The 17,060-nt window shown below is 43.8% G+C and overlaps 1 protein-coding gene across 1 annotated transcript in view; it reads left to right on the top strand.

Moving 5' to 3' along the window:
• Positions 1-17,060, top strand: part of USP9X (ubiquitin specific peptidase 9 X-linked) — a gene marked incomplete at its 5' end in the record, with an annotated part of 84,234 nt that overhangs the window by 45,761 nt on the left and 21,413 nt on the right. Inside the window, 5 exons of the mRNA XM_084264237.1 lie at positions 151-317; positions 13,012-13,120; positions 13,717-13,863; positions 13,979-14,125; positions 14,919-15,141. Coding sequence (XP_084120363.1) covers positions 151-317; positions 13,012-13,120; positions 13,717-13,863; positions 13,979-14,125; positions 14,919-15,141 — 793 coding nt within the window. The remainder of the gene's footprint in view (positions 1-150; positions 318-13,011; positions 13,121-13,716; positions 13,864-13,978; positions 14,126-14,918; positions 15,142-17,060) is intronic.

The following is a 17,060-nucleotide window of genomic DNA, read 5'->3' as shown; positions in this document are numbered from 1 at the left end:
TTTGAGTTGAGTGCATAAAATACTTGGCACTGATAATCACTCAGCATACAAATTTTGGGTTGTGTTTGTATTTAGTGTGTATACCTTGGAGGCAGTTTGGCTTCTTGGGATTTTTCTATACCCACTTTGTACTGTGTTCTTTATTTTCAGACAAATGCAGGAAATGAACCAGACATGGAAGATGAACAAGTTTGCTGTGAAGCATTAGAGGTGATGACACTGTGTTTTGCTTTGATTCCAACGGCACTGGATGCCCTCAGTAAAGAAAAGGCATGGCAGACGTTTATCATTGATTTGCTATTGCACTGTCACAGCAAGTAAGTTTTGGTGGTGGGTTTTTTATCATGTGCATTATTTTACAATTCAAAATGCCCAAATGCAGAGCACTGACTTCTTATTTAGGTGAAGTTTCTGCAGTTGTCTTAATTTATTGTTTAGCAGTATAAATCTGTAATTTGGATGCTTATCATAAAACAGTTCAGGTTAGAAGGGACCTCAAACCCATGTAGTTCCACCCCCCTGCCATGGGCAGGGACACCCTCCACTAGCCCAGGTTGCCCAAAGCCCCATCCAGCCTGGCCTTGGACACTGCCAGGGAGGGGGCAGCCACAGCTTCTCTGGGCAGCCTGTGCCAGGGCCTCACCGCCCTCACAGGGAAGAATTTCTCCCTTATATCTAATCTAAATCTACTCTCTTTCTGTTTAAAGCTAATGCCCTATGTCCTATCGTTACCTGACCTGGTAGAGTCCTCCTCCAGTTTTCTTGTAGTGAGCTCCCCCTACCCCCCACCTGCTCCTTTAGATATTGGAAGGTTGCAATAAGGTCTCCCTGGAGCATTCTCTTCTCCAGGCTGAGAGAGCTGGGTTTGCTAAGCCTGTTCTCATAGGAGAGGTGCTGTAGTCCTCTGGTCATCTCCATGACCCACCTCTGGACTTGCTTCAATTGGTCCATGTTCTTCTTTACTTGTACTGGGGACCTAAGAGCTGGACACAGTACTCCAGGAGAGCAGAGTAGGTGGGGAGAATCATCTCCTAAAGGGGTAGCTGTATCAGTCTCATCTTTGTACTTGCTAGGTTATTGTCAAGCCAGATGGGTGCCTGGTAATGTGTTACTGATGGTTTTAGAACAAATTATTTGGAATAAAATAATACATATGTTACAGTTTTCAGAAATTATATGAATGCTCACTACATTGAATATTTAATTGACTTAGATATAGAAGAAATTTCCTATACTTCTTATAAGCAAAGGCAAGATACAGTGCTAGCAGTTTGAGGAGGAAGTTGAGATTAAATTCTCTGCTTTTCTTACGCTGGAGTGGTATAAACTTGTGACTCTTCACGTAACTCACGAGTTTAACACTGAGCTGTTGCACTGGAGATGTCCTCTGGTGCAGTAGCAGTGTTTTGGAAGAGCCCTTATCACTGTTGGGGGATGGACAGGCAGGAAAGAGTGGTGTGGTGCGGTTGCCCTTTACTGGGGTCCCTTGTTATCTTCAAGCAGTTCCTACAGATCTCTGTAGGCAGCATCTGAGTGATGTGTGTCTTGTGACTTTTAGTTCAGCTGAAACTGAAGTATTGGAGTGTGCATTTTGAGAAGCCATCCAGGCAAAAGGTTTTGTATGTTATTATTGAACTTTGAACTAAAGATGTGATTCTAGCTTTGTAAGCTAGCTCTGCTGAAGTTCCATGAAAATTTTAGCTTTGAGAAACAACAGAGATCAGAAATTACTGAAGTAGTTCAAGCCCTTCAGTACATTTTAAATGGAGTCAGGTGGGGCACTCTCAGATGAATGGGTCAGAGTTTCAGTACCACGTTTTGTGTAAAAGCCCTACATTCAGGAATATTCACTATACCAAAAGGATCAGTAGTATCATCTTTACACTGAACTGTTTGCACACTGGGGTGAAACTGTGGAGTGTGGTTATCAGAATCCCATAAGGTCTATTAGTTTGCAACCTGTGGTATAGGATGCTGAGTTTTTAGCTCGCTTCAGTTAGACAAGTTTAACAAAACATGCTGACAAATGTATGTTGTAATTTTACACATTAAGTGAAACAAGCTGTTTTTCCCTATTTCTGGTAACTTTAAAGGCTGATGAGTAAGAAATCACTAAACTTTATTTTTAAAACTGTCAACAGTTGATACCAAGTTACTGTTTTGACAGTAAATGTATATTGGTCACATGTCAAATTTAAGTAGCAGTACAGATGAATAGCATGACAATGTCAGTGCTGCCCCATACTTTGATTATTTTTTTTTAAATGAGGGCCCAAATATTCCTTAGACTTGAGGCTTTTTTACATTATGTTAATGGTGTAAACATACGTATTGGATGAGGATTTTTATAATGAATTTCACTGTAGTTATCTGACTTTCAGGCATTGTATTTGGAACTTAAGTGATATTTCCCAAGTGTTCACCAGCATTTTTTTATATTTCAGTTAGTGTTTGGTGTCAAAGCGTTTTACCACTCTTTCAGTCTTTGAAAATTGCAGATGCTTTTTGAGAGGATTTTTCTGTTCTGGTCATATTTCCTTGAGGAAGTAAACTATTGGTTCAGATCAGGAACTTGAGAATCTATGAGTCTTAAACTGTTTGGTCTCTGAATTTCATTGTGCAGGTTCCATCCAATACAGTTTGTGACAGAGGGTGAATGTTGTCTTAGCAAAACCTACAGTCTCTGTCATGGTTTTGCCAGTCTTGCCCAGTGGTGGTTATTTTGGCTAATTTGAGCTTTTTTCACAGAATTTGAATCCCAAGTCTTCCTATTGTTGTAGCTGTGTTGTGTTTTAAGCCCCACAGACGTATATCCCATTGCTTGGTTCTCCCCCTCAAGTACCCTCTCAGTGTGATGAGGGGACATGTGCACACACACTTTGAAAGAGTAAAGGCAGAAAACCTCTGGGTTGAGGTAAAGACAATTTAACAGGTAAAGCAAAGGCCCTGTGCACAGGCAAGGCAAACCAAGGAATCCATTCCCCACTCCCTGTGGTCAGACTGGGGTTCAGCCATCCCCAGGAGAGCAGGGCTCCAGCACGCCTGACACTGATGTGGGAAGATAAACACTATTGCTCAATGTCTATTCCCCCCCACCTCCTCCTTCCCCCACCTTTACACACTGAGCCTGATGTCATACAGTATGGGATATCCATTTGGTCAGCTGGGGTCAGCTGTCCCAGCTGTGTCCCCTCCTGATTCCTTGTGCACCCCCAGCCTGCTCGCTGGTGGGGTGGGCTGAGGGGCAGCAAAGGCCTTGGCTCTGTGTGAGCACTGCTCAGCAACAGCTAAAACATCCCTGTGTTACCAGCTCTGTTTGCAGCACATACTCAAATGTAGCCCCATGTGAACTCTACAAAGAATGATACCTTTATCCCATCCAAAACCAATACAGCCTAGTTAACACTTAAGTGATGTACTTTTCTTCCTAAAATATGGAAGAAACTAGATACACCCCCAAGCTGGGGGTTCTCTTTCCACATTTTGTTGGCATGTCAGCCCAGGTCTGTACAGTTTAATTTCCCTGGTATGTTAGCTTTTTGCCCTTTAAAAATAAGAGTAGCATTAATGGATAGGGTTTGTTTGGTGGGTTTTTTTGTCAGGGGATGCTATTACCAGGTTTTATGTTATCCAAGTGGACTGCTGCTCTGCTCCTCATCTCTGTGTTATTTCTCCACCAAAATGAGAAATAATCTGAGTTTATTTTATGGAAAAAGAGTTCATGCTGTCAACACAAGAAACTAACAATTGAGCTTTTATTCTCATACTTGTAAAACATCTGATATACATGATGATACCAGTTAGAAAGCAACTGTCCTTTATTACATGATAGTTAGAACAGCATAAACATGAATAGAAACAGAAGACTGCTTTGAAAATGAAGTTGAACGAAGTCTAAATGAAGTTCCTCTTACGAATTAATGGGGAAACAAATTAGTGTTTGTAGTGCAGAGAAATTTTAGCGAATACAAAACAATTCTGAATACCCTTCCATTTTCAACTATTGTTTTCTAATCTCCTATCCTCAGTTAGACAACAATGGGAGCAAACATGCGCATGTGAGAAAATGGTTTCGGTACACCATAAAAGAGGAAGATGGTCAAGTTCAGATCTCACAAATACGATCTTTCCAGAAAAGATCAGGTGGATTGGTGGGCTTGCTTTGTGGGGTTTGGTTTGGGTTTTTTTCAGAGGTTGAGATTATATGGGACTTTGGGATGGGATTCAGGTTGCCTGCCTTAATGTAGGCTTTTGGCCTTCAGCTGTTGCAAAGTGTGAGCATGAGTTCACACGGGTCTTGTCCTGTCTGCCAGCTCCGCTCTGTTGTCATGGTGCTGGATGAGATGCCTGCATTTGGGCAGCTGCATCCCCCCCGTGGTTCCTTACGAGCACTTGGATTGTTACAACCTCACAAAAATGCAACACTTATGTTCAAATGCTACGCGCTGCTTAAGAGAGCTAACTGTGAAGTATGAGTTACCTTGGTCACATTTCTCACTCAAGGAAAATGCCACCTTTATCCCTTTCATTCTGTCTTTTTGTGCGTGAACTGGAGGGGTGTCTATATGAGGCATCCCAAACAGTTGAAGGGTTAAGTCTTAAAAGAAATTTCTGTGAGAAGTTTTATGAAACTCTCAGCTCAGCAATCGGATCCCATAAAATGTGACAAATTATTAGGAACAAAACAGGACCCCCTCCATCCCACACATTTTGGTAGCTCAAAGCAGTGTAGTAGAACTTGCAAAGATCAGAGAAGGACGACAGGGGAGATCAAAGCTCTGAAATGACTTCCATCTGAGGAACAGCTGAATAGCTTGGGGCACGTCATGTTGGAGAAGAGATAAATGATGGGAGGAGAATACCACAGAGACTTCTTAAAATCAGAAGTGGCAAAGGGAGAATAAATGGAGAACAGTGTTTCTTTATAAAAACGTCTTGAGCATAACATTTAAGCAGTTTAAACCTTCAGTTTTGAAATAGTTTGAGGGTTTCTTTCATGAATGTGTCCAGTGAGGGCTGTGAAATACTGCTTTTGGTAGTCTTTCTGAACCACAGGGTGTTAGAAGCTGAGAGAACATTCAGAGGACGTGTCGCTGTGTGCTCTTCCCGACTCTGCGCTTTCCTAGGTGTGCACCAGGAGCAGGGTGCTCAGCCGGGGTGTCTGTGCTCTGACCTCACGGGCGCCATTCTCGCCTGTCTTTGAAGCGCGGTTAACTGCACATGAAAGAGCCCTGAAGGAAGTGGGATTCTTTCGTGTGCTTTCCACAGTGACCTCATGGGCAGAAAACAATGACAGCCACCCCAAAAAGCACTGTAAAATTTGTTTTTCTTACATGGCGAGATACTTGTGGAAAGCACAGCATTCATTTCTGTTCTCTCCCCACCCGAGCAGTTGTTTCTAACGGTTTTCACAAGAAGTAATGCTCAGACAATAATCTTTACAACTTAAAAGGATTTTTTTTTTTATAAGCTGTCGTGGTTTCACCCGGCTGAGGGCCAAGATCCACGCAGCTGCCTGCTCCTTTAAGGAAAAGGGCAGGTTAAAGGGAAGGGGAAGGGGGGTGAGAAGTAAGGGAAGGGAAAAGGAAGAGAAAGGGGCAAATAACCCCAAAATCAAGAAATTAAGAGGCCCGTGGGTTGGGATAAGGATAGTTTACTAAGATAACAGAAAGATACAATGTAACAATACTAACAGGACTTCAAAACAAAATATATGAAGCTGTTGATACCCAATGCAGTTTCTCACCGAACCACACAACTCAGGCCGTGCCACCCAGAGCCGTCCCAGAACCCGACCGTCCCCCAAGCACCGCGCGTCCCGGAACCGCCCCAGGCCTTCCTCCCGTCAGCCCCTCGATATCCTGGGCAGGACGTAACTGGCGTGGAATACTCTCTTTGGTCAGCTCGGTCACCTGTCCTGGCTTCGCCCCTCCTTTCTCATGAAGAGCTGAGAAAGTCCTTGACTGTCTGACAGCAACTAGAAACATCAGGGTGTTATCAGCAGTACTCCCATTTTACTCTCAAACACAGCATTCATCTGCTGCTACAAATGAAATTAACTCCATCCTGACCAAAACCAGGACATTATCCACCCCTTATTCCATACCATTTACGTCATGACCAAATCCAACCATTTCTTGTTTCAGACACCCATATATGTATGTACACATGTATACGCACACATGTGCATACAGGTATTATTCCCTTAGTCTATGGACCATTCTTCTGAGCGAATGAACATTTAGTCCATGATGATCTTCAGGCTTCATTCGTCGTAACAGTCTCTCATGGTGTCAGTATGCGCCATTGGATCGTTGTATGCTGCATTTCAGGCTCTCGACCGATACAGCTGACATGGTCCATGTTCATAATCTGTGAATCAAAGACGTTCATTTTCAAAGGGAAGGAGGAAAAAGTTCTTGGAATACCAGGTCTTGGTCCCGTCGTCGTGGCACTCTTCCTTCATTGACTTGTATGACTCCGGCTGTAACTCCATTGGTACAACATACAACAACATACAGCAATAATAGTAATAATGAATGTACAGAGCAATTATTATAATACAATCTCCACCTTATTAATTATATTGGCTATTCTCACCTAAAATCAAATCCCTCTGGGGTACACATCGAACTCCTCCATTCTTCTGCATTACCCACCAAGTACAACCAGGTCCTTGAGCAAAAGGAATCCCAGACATGGGTTTACCTTTGCCTGAAGCAGGGATGACCCAAACCGTCTTCCCTAAGATACTCTTCATATGCACCACTGGGACTCTGTCTCCTTCTACAGTACGTGGAGATTTTGACTGGGCAGGACCAGCTCGATTGGTGGATCCTCTAGAGTTAACTAACCACGTGGCTTTGGCTAAATGTGTATCCCAATGTTTGAATGTTCCACCACCCATCGCTTTCAGGGTAGTCTTTAAGAGCCCATTATATCTCTCAATTTTCCCAGAGGCTGGTGCATGATAAGGAATGTGGTACACCCACTCAATGCCATGCTCTTTTGCCCAAGTGTCTATGAGAGCATTTCGGAAATGAGTCCCATTGTCTGACTCAATTCTTTCTGGGGTGCCGTGTCGCCATAGGACTTGCCTTTCCAGACCCAGGATTGTATTCCGGGCAGTGGCATGGGGTACAGGATATGTCTCTAGCCAGCCGGTGGTTGCCTCCACCATCGTAAGCACATAACGCTTGCCATGGCGGGTGCGTGGGAGGGTGATGTAATCAATCTGCCAGGCCTCCCCATATTTATATTTCATCCACCGTCCTCCATACCAAAGTGGCTTTAACCGCTTCGCTTGCTTGATTGCGGCACACGTCTCACATTCATGGATAACTTGTGCAATAGCATCCATGGTTAAGTCCACCCCTCGATCTCGAGCCCATCTATATGTTGCATCTCTCCCTTGATGACCTGAGGAATCATGAGCCCATCGAGCTAGGAATAATTCACCTTTACGTTGCCAGTCTAGATCTACCTGAGCCACTTTAATCCTAGCAGCCTTATCTACCTGATGGTTGTTTTGATATTCCTCCATGGCCCGACTCTTAGGTACATGGGCATCAACATGACGTACCTTTACAACCAGCTTCTCTAACCGGGCAGCAATATCTTGCCATAAGTCAGCAGCCCATATGGGTTTGCCTCTACGCTGCCAGTTGTTCTTTTTCCACTGTTGCAACCAACCCCACAGGGCATTGGCTACCATCCATGAATCAGTATAAAGGTAGAGCATCGGCCACTTTTCTCTCTCAGCAATGTCCAGGGCTAACTGGATGGCCTTCACCTCAGCGAACTGGCTTGATTCACCTTTTCCTTCAGTAGCTTCTGCTACTCGTCTTGTAGGACTCCATACAGCAGCTTTCCATCTTCGTTGCTTTCCCACAAGGCGACAGGAGCCATCAGTGAAAAGGGCATATTGCTTCTCATTCTCTGGCAATTTGTTGTAAGGTGGGGCTTCTTCAGCCCGTGTTACCTCCTCATCCTCTGGTGACATCCCAAAATCTTTGCCTTCTGGCCAGTCTGTGATCACTTCCACGATTCCTGGGCGATTAGGGTTTCCTATTCGAGCCCGCTGAGTAATTAGTGCAACCCACTTGCTCCACGTAGCATCAGTGGCATGATGTGTAGGAGGGACCTTCCCTTTGAACATCCAGCCCAGCACCGGTAGTCGGGGTGCTAGAAGGAGCTGGGCTTCAGTTCCAATCACTTCTGAAGCGGCTCGAACCCCTTCATAGGCGGCCAGTATTTCCTTTTCTGTTGGAGTATAATTGGCCTCAGATCCTTTGTAGGCCCGACTCCAAAACCCCAGCGGTCGACCTCGAGTCTCCCCTTGTGCTTTCTGCCAGAGACTCCAGGTAGGGCCATTCTCTCCGGCCGCAGTGTAAAGCACATTTTTAACATCTGTCCCTGTCCGGACAGGCCCAAGGGCCACTGCATGGACTATCTCGTGTTTGATCTGCTCAAAGGCTTGCTGCTGCTCAGGGCCCCATTGGAAATCATTCTTCTTCCGAGTTACGTGGTAAAGTGGGCTCACAATGAGACTGTAGTTTGGGACATGCATTCGCCAAAAACCTATAACACCTAAGAAAGCTTGTGTTTCCTTTTTGTTGCTTGGTGGAGACATAGCTGCTATTTTATTGATAATGTCCATTGGGATCTGACGACGCCCATCCTGCCATTTTATTCCTAAAAACTGGATTTCTTGCGTAGGCCCCTTGACTTTACTCTGTTTTATAGCAAAACCAGCTTCTAAAAGGATTTGAATTATCCTTTTTCCTTTCTCAAATACTTCCTCTGCTGTATTGCCCCATACAATGATGTCATCAATATACTGCAGGTGTTCTGGGGCTTCACCCTTTTCCAGTGTAGTCTGGATTAGTCCATGGCAGATGGTGGGGCTGTGTTTCCACCCCTGGGGCAGACGATTCCACGTATATTGGATGCCCCTCCAGGTGAAAGCAAACTGTGGCCTGCACTCTGGTGCCAGTGGTATTGAGAAGAAAGCATTTGCAATGTCAATTGTGGCATACCACTTGGCTGTCTTTGACTCCAGTTCATACTGCAGTTCCAGCATGTCCGGTACAGCAGCACTCATACCTGGAGTGACTTCATTTAGGCCACGATAGTCCACTGTCAGCCTCCACTCTCCATCAGACTTCCGCACTGGCCATATGGGACTGTTAAAGGGTGAGCGAGTTCGGCTGATCACCCCTTGACTCTCCAGTTGACGAATCAGTTTATGGATGGGGATCAGGGAATCCCGGTTAGTACGGTATTGTCTTCTGTGCACGGTTGTTGTAGCAATTGGCACTTGCTGTTCTTCGACCTTCAACAACCCCACAACAGAAGGATTGTCCGAGAGTCCAGGCAAGGCACGCAATTGCTCAATTTCTTCTGTCTCCAAAGCAGCTATTCCAAAAGCCCACCGGTACCCTTTTGGGTCTTTAAAATACCCTCTACGGAGATAATCCATACCTAAAATGCACGGAGCTTCTGGGCCAGTCACAATTGGGTGTTTCTCCCAGTCCTTCCCAGTTAAGCTCATTTCAGCCTCTAACACAGTCAACTGTTGGGATCCCCCTGTCACTCCAAAAATGCTAACAGGTTCAGTCCCAACATGATTCGATGGCATTATCGTACACTGGGCACCAGTATCCACCAGAGCCTTGTACTCTTGTGGGTCTGACGTGCCAGGCCATCGGATCCACACAGTCCAATAAACACGGTTATCCCTCTCCTCCACCTGGCTGGAGGCAGGGCACCTCTATTGTTGCTGACTGTGTTGGCTGTTCACTGGTGCAGCGTTCTTCCTGGCAGAACCGCGTTGTGCGATTCTTTTGCCTCGCAGCTCATTTACTCGTGCTTGAAGGGCTGAGGTGGGTTGCATACCCCACTTACTCATGTCCTCACCATGGTCACGCAGGTAAAACCACAGCGTCTCTCGCGGTGTGTACCTACTGTATCCTCCCTTCTGGGATGATGGACGCTTTCTCCCAATAGCTGCAACATGGCTGCATACGGGTTGGGAGATGGACACATTTTCGTCAAGTCGTTTGACCAATTTCTCTACTGCTGCGATCACAGAGAGAGAAACATTGTCCTGATATCTCCGAAGGTGGCTGGACACCTCAGATACGGTTGGTGGATATGTATCACTCCAGTCCATTGTTGCCAATGAATTGGTGTGCCCTGCTGGTGCACTTCGTACAACCTTACGCCACATATCTGGGGTGCATAGGACATCATCAGGATCAGAGGGAAGCTGTGGGTTGTCCAGATCATAATAAATTATCTCCCGTACAGCTAATTCTCTCAGGTGCTGGATAACTGCCTCTAGGTTGTTACACTTGGGTGTTTGACATGTAATGTATTCCTTTATGGGATACCTTTCCCTCACACTTGACAGTAGTCGCCTCCAGAGGCTGAGGATTTCAGGCTTTTCCCCAATTGCCTTATCAATGCCTCCTTCTCTAGCTAGGGATGCCAACTGCTTGGCCTCTCTGCCATCTAATTCCAGACTACTGGCTCCGTGATCCCAGCATCGGAGCAACCAAGTGATGATGTGCTCACCTGGGCGGCGGCTGAAATCTTTTCGAATTTCACGCAGCTCACTCAGGGACAGGGATCGTGTAACAACAACCTCATCCTGAGATGGTTGAGATGGCCCAACCTTATCCCAGGATGGTTGAGATGGCTTTGCCTTATTCTGAGATGGTTTGGATGGCCCTGCCTTATCCTGAGATTCATCAGATGACCCTGCTTTATCCTGACCTTCATCAGATGACCCCGCTTTATCCTGACCTTCATCGGGTGGCCCTGATTCAATTTCATCCTCATCCTCATCCTTCACTACAGGAACAACTTTCTTTGTGTATTTCCTCTTTCGTACAGGAGCAACAGACACTGATGTGGGTTGATTTTTTGTTTTACCGGCAGTATCTGCTGTAGGGGCAGCAGTAGCTGCAGCATCATCTGGGCAGGTTGCAGTAGCCACAGTGCTAGTCACAGAAGTTACAGTGGCCTCAGTGTTAGTCCCAGTGGTTACAGTAGCTGCAGCATCAGTTTGGCAGGTTGCAGTAGCCACAGTTCTAGTCATAGAAGTTACAGTGGCCTCAGTGTTAGTCCCAGTGGTTACAGTAGCTGCAGTTTCTGTTGGGCAGGTTTCCTTCCTTTCCCTCTGACACTGATGACTGCTATCAAGCAGTGTTTGGTAAATAGTGGCCAGGGCCCAGCACAGTGCAGTAAACTGTGCATCTCTGGGAAACTTACGGCAATTTCTTTTCAGATATGCAGCCACTTTATCAGGGTCCTGTAACTGTTCGGGAGTGAAACTCCAAAACATCGGACGTGAGAAAGTGCCTAGGTAGTTGCCCATACTCTGCCACGTACCCTGCCACTCGTGATTATCTGGCCTTGCAGAACACTCTTGAGTGGTATTCATAAACCTTCGCTTAATATTGAACAAAAGCAGAACCATATTCACCAAACATAACGACAGCAAAATGCTAGTTTGAATATCCCAGGGATATTGGAAATTCTCAAAAACTGTTGCCAGAGCTGTTGTATTTAGCCCAAAGGAAGAGAAAACAGCATAGATATTTCTTTCTGTACTCCCACCATACCAGCTGCCATTGTTAATCCCTGTCGGTCTAAAGAATAGACAGAGCAGCAAAATCTTATACACATACCGGAGCATCGTGACCAGAGACTGCTTAAATCAAAGTACTTATCACAACTTTGACTTAATTACAATCCAGTCAGGGTCAAATCTACCGTTATCCCAACCTTTCGAGCCCCACGTTGGGCGCCAAAAAGACTGTCGTGGTTTCACCCGGCTGAGGGCCAAGATCCACGCAGCTGCCTGCTCCTTTAAGGAAAAGGGCAGGTTAAAGGGAAGGGGAAGGGGGGTGAGAAGTAAGGGAAGGGAAAAGGAAGAGAAAGGGGCAAATAACCCCAAAATCAAGAAATTAAGAGGCCCGTGGGTTGGGATAAGGATAGTTTACTAAGATAACAGAAAGATACAATGTAACAATACTAACAGGACTTCAAAACAAAATATATGAAGCTGTTGATACCCAATGCAGTTTCTCACCGAACCACACAACTCAGGCCGTGCCACCCAGAGCCGTCCCAGAACCCGACCGTCCCCCAAGCACCGCGCGTCCCGGAACCGCCCCAGGCCTTCCTCCCGTCAGCCCCTCGATATCCTGGGCAGGACGTAACTGGCGTGGAATACTCTCTTTGGTCAGCTCGGTCACCTGTCCTGGCTTCGCCCCTCCTTTCTCATGAAGAGCTGAGAAAGTCCTTGACTGTCTGACAGCAACTAGAAACATCAGGGTGTTATCAGCAGTACTCCCATTTTACTCTCAAACACAGCATTCATCTGCTGCTACAAATGAAATTAACTCCATCCTGACCAAAACCAGGACATAAGCTTACCTGTTCCCACATTATTCCAGTGGTTAGATTAAGTTCTTAGTTGGAAAACTTCCCTTCATTCTAGCTACTTGAATTTTCAGGGGGTTGTTTTTTTCTCATTCCTTACTAATGATAAATTTTTGATCACTACTTAGATGCTTAGCAAACTGCTGGAGTGATAGGTAAGAGCAGTTCCACCAGGGCAGTTCTGTTTTGCCTTTTAGACACAACTGGTGCTTGATTAGAAAAAACAGATAATTACTTACAGTTGCAAATTGCTTGTTGTGTTATGCAATGTTTGCTGGCAGTTGCAAAGGTTTAGTGGTTAGGTGTTGGTAAGTTTCTTGTTCTTTAGGTTTAAATACTTGATTTATGGAACAGGTTTCATAATAGTAATTCATGTGTCTGAAATTTCACTGCAAGGAGAATCAATATGATGGGTAGTGAATAATTAAAGTATTCCCATTTATTACCTTAGTTGGGAGTAGCATTAAGCAGATAAGCAGAAATTTAATTGGTTTAAGGGTTTTATGTTGTGTTTGGATAGGGGGACTGTATTTAATGTTTCTGTTGAATTATTTCCAGAACTGTTCGTCAGATGGCACAGGAGCAATTCTTTTTAATGGCTACCAGGTGTTGCATGGGACAGAGACCACTCCTTTTCTTCATCACCCTGCTATTTACTGTTCTAGGGGTAAGTTTTTAGAGGTACAGGCTTCAGTACAGTGGGAATTTCTATAAGAAGTATTAGGACAAAATATGTGCAAGAAAAGGCAAACTGCTGTTTGTCGTGGTTTAGCACTAGTAACGACAGTCGCTAAAATACAGATTCCTTTTGACCTATAGGCAAGCAGCACAGGCGATTGCAATTTGAGCTAGAAGTAGGGGAAAGGGATTTGGGGGGGGGCGTTTCTGACAAGAACATGAGCAATAAGCATTCATTTGATCTTCAGTGAATGCTAACCTTCAAGTAAAACTCATGAGCAGATGAAATAGGTACCTGCAGTTATTGCTGCCCTTTTCTCGGCCTTCCAGGGCTGTTCAGTTCTGCATGCTCCTGGCTCTCTTCCTTTGCTCACTCCACTCTAAGTTTCTCATTCAGGTATAGAAATGCTCCTAAAATGGTCCAGAAGTCATTCAGTAACAGTAAATACAATTGTAAAATTCTAAAAGTTTAAGAATTATCTCACACTTTCTTTCATATTAGTTACAATTTTAGGGAAGATATGTTAGTGTTGCACTGTAAGTAGAGGCCTGTGTGATTTGTGTGTTTGTTTTTCATTTACGTAGAGTACCGCAAGAGAGCGAGCTAAGCATTCTGGAGACTACTTCACTCTCCTAAGACATCTTCTTAACTATGCTTACAACAGTAATATTAACGTACCCAATGCTGAAGTTCTTCTCAATAATGAAATTGACTGGCTTAAGAGGATTAGGGTAAGTTTTTTCAATTAATTTATTTCTGATAATTTTTTTACTGCTTTGTTGCAAAGTAGTTTTTAAGTTTGGATGAATATTATTTACAGTATCCTAACTTTCTCTTATATGGCAGGATGAAGTAAAAAGAACAGGGGAAACAGGTGTTGAGGAAACTATCTTAGAAGGTCACCTTGGAGTAACAAAGGAGTTGTTAGCATTCCAGACACCTGAGAAGAAATACCATATTGGTTGTGAAAAAGGAGGTGCTAATCTCATTAAAGTAAGTTCAAGCTTTTTGATTTAGAGTTGTTTTGGAGTTGGGTTTGGGGTGGGAGAGGTTGTTTTGGTTTACTATAAATAGGTATAAAGAAGCTTTGCATCTTGTGGCCTTTAACCATAGGAGGTCCCAATTTAACTGTTTGACAAGGGATTTTAATTGGAATTTAATGTTTTCTTTAATATACATATCAATCATTAGAATACCTAACATTCTTATTCTTTGGAACTGCTGCTTATGGAGCTGCTGTGACCTAGTGAGCTGTCATTCTGACTTGGCAACCATCACATGGGGATAGTGAGCTAGATACAGGACTGCTTTCTTTCATTATCCATGTACTGTTTTTTCTCCATGTGTTCTTAATTAGTGCTGTTAATGTTTATGGCAGGCTTGAACAAATGCATGTCATCTGAGTGTCTCTTTAATCAGACATGTTTTCTTTGTACCTCTGTTATCATATGGCAGCAACACTGAGGGCTTTTTTTAGCACTAATTGTTACAGAGCTTTGTAGATAATGCTGGTTTGGCAAAAGAAATTTTTTACCAATCAGTAATAATAACAGATTTATTTTTAGCTTGCAGCGAGGGGTGTGGGTTTGCAGGGAACCACTCTAGGATGGAGTTACTGTGTTCTAAATTTAAAAGCTTGTTATCGTATTAGTCTCAATTTTAACTCTTGTTTTTAGGCAGTACTCTGGTTCTCAGACATTCATTTATATAAGAGCTCTTATTCTGTTATAAAATAGTGTGTTTCTATGGTAACAAGTGTTTTATTTTCTTTTTTCTTTTTTTACAGGAGTTGATAGATGATTTCATCTTTCCAGCATCCAATGTTTATCTGCAATACATGAGAAATGGAGAATTGCCTGCTGAGCAGGCCATACCAGTCTGTAGTTCACCAGCTACTATTAATGCTGGCTTTGAGCTACTGGTTGCACTAGCAGTGGGATGTGTCCGAAATCTCAAACAGATAGTAGACACCTTGACTGAAATGTATTACATAGGTACAGCAATCACTAGTATGTAATATTTTTAATTACTTATTTCCTACTTTTAATGTATATATTACGTGTAGATTTTGTTTATGCTGTAAACTGAACTAGATGCTGGGTTTATTAGTTTGTGGTTTGTTTGTGGCTGCTTTTAATGTTGCAAAATCAGGCTGTCAGAATCTAGAAAAGTTTGTCAGCGTGGCCTTTATTTATTCTTCTTTATGCAGTAATTGTACTGACTTGCATTACATGGTTGCATCCATGTTCCTGCCCCAGTCACTTACACAGTCTTGACCCTTCCTTCCCTGATCTCTGGCTACTCCCCTTTGTCCCTGCCAGCTCCCAGGAACTTCATTCTGTCTGTATCTTCTACTTTTGTCTCATCGTTTCAGGCTCTGCCTAACCAATCCCAGAACCTCATCAGGTATCTTTGGCTTAGTTTTAGTGCCAGTCCGTTGGTTGCTCACCTAATTTGTCATCGTTGTTCACATGCAGACACAGGTCCACTGTCCTGTTTCCCGTTTTGTACTCATTCTCTGCTTGTCATAGTCTTTTCTCAAGACGTTCTTTCAGTTTTGGCCTTGCCTCAGCACAGCTCTGCACTTAAAGAACTTGCTCCTCACTGGAGAAAGGTTATAGCAGTTGCAGTACGTACAAAAATTTATAAACTCTAGTGTTTCCAGTGCTGGATTTGGCCTAATTTGGATCGCAAAAGGCTTATACTTAAAGATTTTGTTCTCAATAAAAAGAATGACTTTCTTAAAAACAATTAAGACTGACTTAAAAACAAACAGGGTCATATTTTCTGCAGCCCTCCTAGGATAGATAAACCATTTTGGCCATAATACTAACAGGTTGATGGGGGAAAGAAACCAAGCAAACCCAGGCTTATATGGGAAGAAGGTCGGGGTGGTTCACCCTGGATAAGAGGTCTCCAAGGAGAGTTTATTGTGAACCTTCAATACTTAAAGGGGGCTTAGAAGAAATAGGGAGAGATACTTTTTTCTAAGGCCTGAAGTGGCAGGACAAGGAGCCGTGGTTGTAAACTGAAAGAGGGCAGATTTAGATTGGGTGTTAATTATGAGGGTAGCGAGGCCCTGGCACAGGCTGCCCAGAGAAACTGTGGCTGCCCCCTCCCTGGCAGTGTTCAAGACCAGGTGCTTTGGGCAGCCTGGCAAGGGTTTGGACTAGGTGATCTTCTAAGGTCCCTCCCAGCCCAACCCACTTTGTAATTTTAGCGAAACTGTAAGCAACTAGAGATAGTGTCCCACAGTGGGAATTGTCCACTACCTCTCCAGTGGCAGTTCTACTTGCCCAGTTGGTATCAGCAAGTCATTGGAGGTTTTGCAGTCTCTTCCTGTTTGGTTCCATCTCAAATGAAAAGGGAGGCTTTATGGTTTCCACCAACCCGCCTCATCATTTTTCCTTCACCCTTTTCGTTTGGGAAGTAGTGTATTTCTTATCACCTCACAATTAGAAGCATTTTATGGTATTTCCTTCCACTGAAATATATGATAAGCACCACAGAACGCCAGGTCTCCATGGTCTATCAGACAGGACGGAACACATGTATGAACTGTGCATGCTGTGTGTTTCATACACCAAGTAAAACTTGCTTGTAAACATGCATGCTCTCTGGCTCTCTTTACATCAGAGTATTTTGTGCTAAAACCACAGGACACCAGGTTAGCATAGGAAACCTGTGATTCTAAAGGTTTTCTGAAGGGATGAGAGAGGTCTGAGGGAGAAGACTCAGGAGAACAAAATAAGTCATATTGATAACATTATCTGAAACTGTTCCACGTCGTGGCAAGGAAATGTGAGGCATAAGTGAAATATTGTAAATTTAAATTTAAAAGTATTGTAGATTTGTGAAAGACTTATAAATGAGTTGTATATTCTAGATTCATTCAGCTGAATTCTTCAGTTAAACTTGCTGGTATTGG

Source organism: Gallinula chloropus (assembly GCF_964237585.1).
Source record: "Gallinula chloropus genome assembly, chromosome: 1".
Lineage (NCBI taxonomy): Eukaryota > Metazoa > Chordata > Aves > Gruiformes > Rallidae > Gallinula > Gallinula chloropus.
The sequence above is the reverse complement of the archived record's forward strand: the minus strand, read 5'-3'. Positions and strand labels throughout refer to the sequence as shown.